The sequence below is a fragment of the Macadamia integrifolia genome, chromosome 1 (assembly GCF_013358625.1).
Source record: "Macadamia integrifolia cultivar HAES 741 chromosome 1, SCU_Mint_v3, whole genome shotgun sequence".
NCBI lineage: Eukaryota > Viridiplantae > Streptophyta > Magnoliopsida > Proteales > Proteaceae > Macadamia > Macadamia integrifolia.
Window position 1 is genome coordinate 4,024,279 of NC_056557.1, and position 9,535 is coordinate 4,033,813.

The window sequence follows — 9,535 nt, forward strand, 5'->3', positions numbered from 1 at the left end:
AAATCTAGTGCTCATCAGAGGAACAAGCATGTGGAGCACAAATATCATCTTATTCAAGAGAACATACAGCGAACCAATGTTATTATTGCCAAAGTAGACTGTAAATAATTTGTCAAACCCTAAGACAAAGGGACTCACACTGATCGTATTTAATAAACATGTTGAGAAGATGGGTGTTAAAGTAGTTAGACATTGGCTTCGATTTATAAATGGGATATTGTTGGAAATTTTAACATTAGATGTGTGTCCATCAAACCCTATTTAAAGAGATTAAATAAATTAATTGAAGAATATTAAGTGCTTGTTACAATTATTCCTTCATGTGCAAACAACCCAATACTATCGTTTACTTGCTCACAACTATGGACTAATATGAATAGTCTATTCTAGTGTTGCTGTAATATTGTATATTTCTTCAATGTGGATCGGAATGGAGTATAGGCACAAGTATGTGTTGAACATTGATTTGTAGAGATTCCTGAATGGTTCACCACCAGTGATGTTTGGCAACATGAATTTCCTGTATTATTTTTTCCCTTGCCTAAGAAGCACTTATTATTACATTCATATCTTGTACGCATGTGGTGTATCACTAGTTCATGCCTAACAATATGATTGGCTACACACCTGTCACTCATCGTATAGGGTATAGATATGAAGGGAGTGATGCTAACCCAAGGGGGTAGCGTAGTTGGTGAGCAACGAACTTGGTTCGAGCCGTAAACTCGGACGTCTTAAATTCAACTCCCACTAGGCACACCTTGAGCCACTCACACGGAGGTATTTAGTGCTCTTCACTACTTTCGGTGAAAGTTGAATGGTTTTCATTCAACCCTGATATAACCTGGTCCATGTGGTTGTGGGGTCAATATGGGCCCGCGGGACTAGTCAGGCCGAAGGCCTGGATACCGATCGTTAGCAAAAAAAAAGGGAGTGATGCTCAACATAGTTTCCGCTTGAGTTGTCTAACAGTATCTAATCATAATTTGGGGTTCGACACTTGTTTTGTATAGAGTTTGCAAAACAGATTTTCTTACAGTTAAATTAAATAAATATTATTAAAAAAATAGTTTTATACCTTTTTGTGTCCAGTCACTAGTCATGATGCTCCCATATTAGTATGTGATAGATTATCTCCTTAGTTGTGACTTAAATCCATACCTACAAGGTCCATCGTGGATGTTAGATGTGCGGGGGAGAAAATATGATAGAAGTTTCTACCATCAAGGTTTTCATATTACACCTTGGATATGATTGTCCTTTTGTGCAATTAAAGATAACTTAAAATACTACTCTTTAGGATCATATCACTTGAAATTATCATGTCTAATAGATTGTAATGTCCATCATTAGCCTCCTTATGAAAGAAAATCTAAGGTTGAAGACCCTAAAGACCCTAATTGCACACAACACATTATGGTATCTACACTTGAAGGGAGAAGATAGAATCTCCATCTTACACTTGGGTTTCAACCAATAGAGAAGGAGCATTCGACATAGATCATCATCAGGTGTTGTATTCCTTTGTAGGAACATATCATCAATGTGTTCTAGGTGGCCACAAGTCCCAGTTGTTCATTTTATTGGTTGTGTTCATCAAGATCTGAATGCTGAAATTTTTTTTATTTTTTGTAATTGCACATTGTTTCTTCTAGGGTTATAACCTCAACAATCGCATATTACCTGACCAATGTGGACAAAACCCCCTATTCTTGGTCATAGAACTGCACTCATTGCATCAGTGACTCAACTCATAGATCACGCGGGTTTGGTGAAACAATATCTCACACACACACATGTTGGAACAATTAGAGCGTCAAATACATAGACGAGGCAACATGTTCAATGCTTATTATAATACGAAAGTGGTTGTTCAGTGATGTACGTGGATTTATATGCATTGTGTATGATCTAAGATTTCAATTTTTTTCATGTTTCAAACACCTCCCATCACCCTAGTGATAACGTGGAGTGATGCCATGTAGGACCATTTATGTACTTTGACAGTACGAGGAGCAGAGTAACACATTCTTTGCCAACAAGCTTGAGTCCACAAAAGCCGTCATCTTCTGCATTTGATATATGGAAGACATTACCAAATACATTATGATTTCATACTTCAGACTCTTCTTTTAACTCTTCTTAACTTGAAGATGAATTTTCTTAGTTCACTCCCATAAGCTCATTGACTGATCAACCAAATGAGAGGGCTTGCCCGAGTTCGTTTTCTATCACCATTGGCCAACCGGTGAGGAAACGATTCCTCACCCCCTCGCGATAATGACATAAACCGTTCATCAATCATGATAGGGAAGCAAGGTACATTTTTTAAAATATTATTATCAATTGCGAATACCCTACATTTTTTAAATATTAAGTATGGAATTTGTTGAGTGGTTGGAGATGGAAAGTACTATCCACAACACCTTAACTCATTAACTCATCTGAATGACTCAGTTATCTAGTGAATTTAGTAGGTGAATTAGATGAATTACTCTGTTGTAGACATATATATCTTCTATGGGAAAATCATGACTTCATCAGAGGCCAGCCAAATAAGCTTATAACTTTTCCATGTGGTAATTCCTAACCATCGTCAGAAATTAAATGACATCAATTGAATAGACATGCACCTTCTGGCATGTCCATGTATGCTTATGTGTCCATTTATTTTTAGTTGTTCATATATTGGCATGCATTCTCTCGTAGTTTTCTTATAGACGCGAATTTTCAAAGCTTTATTTTTCCACTTAGATAACTCTATTTGTGTTGAAACTTGACAGATGAATAGACTAGGAACCTCGGGTTCTCCCTGTTGAAACTTTACCCCCATCCTACATACCACATGCAATTTTTAAGTCAAGCACGCCAAAGTAATTATTTTATAAATATCCCTATGTGGTTATTGAATCGCTGGTAACAGAGATTGACTCAGACCGGTGTCTTTAGTGAGTCAAGGTTTTAAGTTTTAAAATACTACTCGGAAGTACAAATCATCATTCTCTTGGATGGCAAATGAACGGAGGCAAGAAACAATGTCATAGGTAGGGTGCCAACCAAGGAAAATGCTTTCTAAAAATAAATAAAAATAATAATAAACTAGGAAAAATCCTATGGCAACCAGACACAGAGCCCAAAGAGTCTCTTTGGCTCTCATTAGAAGAAGCACCAAAATTACTTTTTGCTCATCTCCCCTTTGACCTTTGCTTCTGCCATTCTTCATTCCTTTTCTCTCAATAACTTGTAGAAATGATTTCTAGGGTTGAGAAAGTTTTCTATGCTATGCTCATGTCCTGGGACAAGCTTCCATAGTGGCCACTTTGAAAAGCATTAAAGCTGTTCCACATGCTCTTATCCTTTTATTCTTATTCTTCTGTGGTTTTGTTGCACTCAAAAGCTTTGGGCCATCTTCGTTGAAGCAAGAAGCATTATCTGGATTTACTTTGCTTTAGAGTTTTAATAACATCTTTCAAAGTAGTTGGCTATGGTTTGAGATCTATATATTTTCAAATTAATTAAAGGAGAGAATTTCAGGAAGATTTTTATTCTTTTCACCTTTCCCTTTGATTTGGTTGCATCCGTCATATTGACTGAAGAGAGATATCTCAAAGGGGAAAAGAAAGATTTAATGGGTTCATTTCACATGTGGTGTCATATACTCTAGATAGAGTTTGATGCCAAATCTGAAAGAGTCATTCTTGTGGGTTTTTTCACACGTTATTCTATTGAAGTGGTTCATGCTATTTGCTACATACATTGAACTGGTAAGAGGCCCAGTCCTTCTGGCTTTTGCAATTAAACAGGTCAACCATGGTTTGGTCTAATGAATATTAGATCAGGGAACTAACTCTAATATATATATATTTTTTTCCTATTTAAACATCTAAATTTTGGTGTGGCTTGGTTTCAATTGCTACTGTAGTCTGATCAACCATTCAGTCAGGCTCTTATAATAGTGGCATGATCAAGAATCTATTATCACACTTTCAATGCTACAATGTATCAATGGCAAGTTGGATTAATCTCCACAAAGAAGACAATGACTAAGATGAAAAGGTACACTACCAGGGTTAATTGGTCATTTCACAAGGTTCTTCAAGTTCTAAAGCATACTTCATTACTATTGGGGGTATGATGTCTTATATTTTTCCATCGCTTCCATAAGTGGCTGATTCCAAAAGGTCGTTGGGCCGGAGGCCCGAATAAATTTGTAGCAAGGGTTATATGGGTATTTTAGTAAATTTTTAGGGTTATTGAGTATTTCGGTAATTTACCTGTATTGGGTTTCACTATAAATTTGTGACCAGGGTTCTTTCCCTATAAGCAATCTGAGAAGTGTGAGGATTAGTGGCTGTACCCTATCCTTCATTTATAGTGAAACAAATCTCATCTCACGGTGAACGTAGGCAATCTTTGTCAAACCACGTAAATCTTTGTGTGCATTGTATGATTGTGTGTTTGAAATCCTCATTTGTAATTCTGCATCTTTTTAGGTTCTTGTTTTCTACAATTACCGTTATGCAATGACCAAAGATGCCTCTTTCAAAGGACGTATCAAGAAATCTTGATGCATCACTTGAGGCTTGTTTGTAAAAACTTGGAAAGAGGATTCAATTTCACTGATATCTAACCATATCATTGTAATTAATGCATATTTTCCAAAATAATGTCGAAGTAAGATGTCTTATCTATCCAATACTTCCATTCAAGAGGGGTTTGTAGAATTTTTCTCAATCTTGACTTAGCCTATATTTTTAATGCTGTCCCTTAAATCATACCCACGGTTTCTGCATGTTTGTAAAAACTTGGAAAGAGGATTCAATTTCACTGATATCTAACCATATCATTGTAATTAATGCATATTTTCCAAAATAATGTCGAAGTAAGATGTCTTATCTATCCAATACTTCCATTCAAGAGGGGTTTGTAGAATTTTTCTCAATCTTGACTTAGCCTATATTTTTAATGTTGTCCCTTAAATCGTACCCACGGTTTCTGCATGATCAGACACAGGACAAGATTAACAATAACATAGGGATTTTGCATAATTTGCATCATTAGAGCAAATAGAGTATAGTTGCAGAGATTACATTTCTTAGTACTCTCCCTTTTGTGCCCCATAAATTGACTCTTATGCCAATTTGGGAAAATTGCCATTACATGACCTTGTTTTGGAAGGGCTTTCGATCATTGGATAGAAAAGATATTATAATTTATCCATTTGTTAAATTTTTTTTTAACCTAATTCAATCAAATGCCTTACCACATATATCCATTGATTCCCACTTGTGTATGTCTGGGTTTTCTTTTTCTTTTTTTTGGTGAATGTGTATGTCTAGGTATGCCTATGGTACTAGTAAGCATTCTCCCATAGTGCTGGATTTTTAAAGCCCTAGCTCCCAAATTGAGCAAGTACTCATATGATTGATTTGTTAAAGAGGGAATGCTCAACCCAACAATAGAAATAATAATAATCATAATCTTAGCTTTCCAAACTTTAAGCTAAGTGTTTGCAAATCCTAAACAAGTGCACTGGTGGTCCAGAGCACTTAAGTGGACTCCCACATGTTTAATTAAAGTTGAAATTATCATATGGAGAGCCAATCTCCTTGCAGACATGGCACTTAAAGGAAACTACAATTAATCAGAACCATTAATGCTTGTTTAACCAGCTGGATCACAGTTTAATCCCCTCTTATTAGTGAGCTTGTGGTCCAGCCAAGGCCATATGAAATCAATTCAGCTAAACATTCAAGGAATGCACCAATGTTATGATGGTGATGGTTAGGAAGCTATCACAGACACCTTCCTACCCCACGACGAAGGCGACATAGACCTACTTTCAGAATCATCTTTTAAGAATTCTTGGTGGAAACCATTTAGTCAATTATAAACATGATCCCTAAATATAGGAATGTGAATCTTCCTGGTGTAGGATACATTGTCATTTTATCAAAACTGCATAGATCTCATCACATACAATTTAGTACAATCATTCCCATTTGCTATGTTTCTTGTTAATTAATATGTTACACTACCCATAAAGGGGAAGTGAACTCAATATTTGTTACAATTAAAGATTGATTGTTACACTCTCTTGATGAGAAGTTATTTGTCTACTAGGATTAATTCCTTCCTAGAAGTATCTGTAGGACAGTCTAGTCCAGATTGTTAATAAACCAGAGTTTCAGAACCAACATATATTTCTTAATTTCACCTATATAGACATCCTCTGTATGCTGGTGTCAAGTAGTCTGCCCCTGAGTTTTCCCGATAAACTTGAGGAGTACAGGAAATAGGAACTAAACAAAGGCCTCTACTCTTCAAATCCAGCTTTGACTCTCCTTTATCTTTCCTCTCCAAGCTTCCCCAGGGGTCCTGAATAAAACCAAAACAAAAACAAATACTCTTAACTTTCTTCTCTTCATTGAATGTATGCAATTCGAAGAGAGATAATTTGTTCATAATTTCTCACTGTACCTTGTTTACATTTGATTTCATATATGGGTCACTCAATAGCTGCAATAAAAGGAAACACAAGGTTGTTAATTAATCTTTCTTTAGGGGACTGCCTCAGTATTATAGGTTTTGCTTTAGGTCCTCTTTAAAAACTCAACATGATATTGGGTCAAGTGGTTCAGTTGGTTGGACCTTTATACCCCATTTTATCTCTATTGGCTTTGATAAAGGTCCAACCTTTAAGGTGCCAGCTCCAAGTCATTTGGTCTGAACCATTTGTTCTTATTACATAAAGTAGGAGAAATATGGATTATGCAATCAATTACCTGAACTTGCTCTTGGAGAAATTTTATATAACCAATTGCTTCCCACAGGACAGATGCAGTATCAGTCTGGAAGAAAATGTGAGTAGAAAAGAATTAAAACAAATTCAAACATGCCATCCATTGAAGATTGGAAAGGTTATGATTTTCATGTTCACCTTCCCAAAAGGTGACACAATTTGTTGTAGGGCAGTGATCCTGTCTCCCAACTTGACTTTAGGAGGCTGTGTCTGTAAATTTTTTGAGAAACAAACACATTGCATATAAGAATTGTTAATTTATACATTTCATGGAGTATTGGGAACATCAAGATTGTGTTTTTTTATAATTCTTTTGCATTATACCAGAAGATACAGGTATCATATCAAGTATGTTCATGTATGTAATATTCATCATTAAGTTGTACACAAAAGATCTCAATAGATTCTTCATCTAATTAATTATACCTTCATTTCATCACAAAAGAAAATTAATTATACCTTCGCAGATGAGGTTGTGGAGCTCTCATTCTTGGGCTTTTTAAAGAGAGTCTCCGATGATGTGTCTTCAGTTCTTTTCTTCTTCCCATCATTTGTAATTCCTGTTCCCCTCCCATTTCCCTTTGCCTGCATCAATGGACTTTATAAGTTTCTAAGAAACAAGATCTTAACCAAAAATCACATACAAAAGGTAGAATTCTAAAAACATTTTACTATACCTGTGAAGATGAGTCTTTCCCTTGTTTCTCACTTTTGGGTGAATTCAAGGGTTTTAGACAAGATTTAGAGGCCTGAAAATCCATTAGGGGTTTGCTTAAACAACCACTAAAAGAAAGAAGGTTCCTTGTGCTGGACAATGGTGCTGATGAATCAGAAATTCCATAGTAATATTTGTTGTTGTTGTCTCCAATACTTGAGTTGTTGTTAATCTGATAGCCAGCAACACCATTACTAGTGTTAAATGGCCTTTGAAATGAAGCTCTAGAGGGTTCAATCTCTTGTTGGCTCTCCACTTTCAAATCATTTTCATAGCATGGAAAGAAACTAGAACCTGATCTGTTCCCTTCCACCAAGTATGATGATGAGTTGGGAATGTTATTCTGCTTCATCTGAGGAAAATCAGGTTCTGAATACTGGTGATCCATGGAAGAATTGTTCAAAGATATGTTGCAGATTGACATGTTACTTGGCCGCTCGACTTCTGGGTCCGGCGGAGCAATAGACCAGTTGTTCAGCCTTTGGTTTTCCATCAAGCCTCCATGATAACCACTAAATTGTTTCTCCATGTTGTTTAAAGATGGAGAGTCGTTTGAGAGATCCCAACAGTTAGTGTTTAATTCCCCACTGCTTCTGACGCTTCTGCAAAGTCAAAAAATCAAAATTTCAGTTTCTTTTTCATCAAAACAAAACAAGAGAAAATTAGAAAACCCATCTGGGTATGCCTAGATGTTAATCTTGTACATCATTTTATTATTATTTTTGGCTGAACTTTAGCACAAAAAGAGAGATAGAAAACAATTAAAACAATAGAAGAGAGAACTAGAAAACAATCTTCATTTCTTGAACAAAATTTGGAAGCTTTCCTTGTTTAAGCTTTCCATACTAATGATCTTATTGCACTCTCCTTATTTCAATTATTGTGGTTATTTTAAAAGAAAATTCTTCTTTTTTGAACATTTTTTCATTGAACCAACCCATTATGGGATAATTTTTTCATTTAATAACATCCTCCCTCATTTGTTTAGTTGTTTAGATTCTTCCTTTCCACCTTTTAAGTAACCATGCATCAAGATAGACTCAAGATAATTAAAAAGGAAAGTTGAAGAAAATAAAAACATAACAAACTCTAATCCTTTACACATTTTTTTTTTCTTCTTCTTCTTTTTAACTTACAATAAAACCTGGCTCCACAGAGGATTCTCTGATGCAGGTTCTCCCATGAGTTCACTCGAGGTCGCCGGTTCAACTAGTCGGCGAGAAGAATCAACACTTATTCCTGACTGATTGGATGCATTGGTGAATGAAGGTGAGATTGAGATATCTTCCTCACATGAAGAGTTGGAATTAGGGTTTGTGGGGTGCCATGAAGTGGTGTTGCTCCATGAAGATAGAGGGTGGTGAGGAGGGAGCTCCCACCAGTTTGGAGTGGAAGAAGAGGTTGCAACAGAGCCTTCAGAGCCTTCTTCAGCCATACCTAGCTTAGCTTGGGTGGGAAAATGTACAAAGAGATTTGTCTATTGGGTTCTTTTCTTTCCTTTGGTGGGGTGTGGGAATTTAAGGTGTATTTATCCGTTGGTGGTGACGTACAGTAGTCACACTTGTAGATTATATATTATCAGGGCAGACCATAGAAAATGCAACCCGCGTGTTTCCACTAAGGTCGTGGGCAATAATTATACTGGAGGAGTGGCCATCATGGGTTGGGCTCATAGCTTAGGGTTGGAAACTCTCTCTCTCTCTCTCCCTCTCTCTCTCTCTCATGTGATAAGGATAAGAAGAACTAGTAACATACAGAACTAAGAATGGATATAATAATGGAAAAGGAATTACTAGAAAGGTCCCGTGGGGGGTCTGAACACTCTCTCTTTTTAGCCACGTGTGTAAATTTTCTATAATCCACTTAAGCTCCATTCCCATCCATATATTGATGGAATTTAACTAAGAAGACCTGAAGAGATTTTGAATTAGACCTTGCCCAATGGAAGTTGATCATGTGGTTAACAAATTCAATCATTTTGAGTTTTTACTACAGCAACAAAATATAATATTTTTATT

The 9,535-nt window shown here is 36.2% G+C and overlaps 1 protein-coding gene across 1 annotated transcript; it reads right to left on the reverse strand.

Moving 5' to 3' along the window:
- Positions 1-5,982: 5,982 nt before the first annotated feature.
- LOC122084043 lies at positions 5,983-9,032 on the reverse strand. Its single transcript, XM_042652044.1, has 7 exons — positions 8,654-9,032; positions 7,480-8,119; positions 7,262-7,387; positions 6,941-7,012; positions 6,786-6,851; positions 6,481-6,519; positions 5,983-6,378 (listed from the first exon to the last, which is right to left on the reverse strand). Exons 1-7 carry the CDS (start codon positions 8,950-8,952, stop codon positions 6,214-6,216), a joined length of 1,407 nt encoding a protein of 468 aa, XP_042507978.1. The 5' UTR covers positions 8,953-9,032; the 3' UTR covers positions 5,983-6,213.
- Positions 9,033-9,535: the final 503 nt, after the last annotated feature.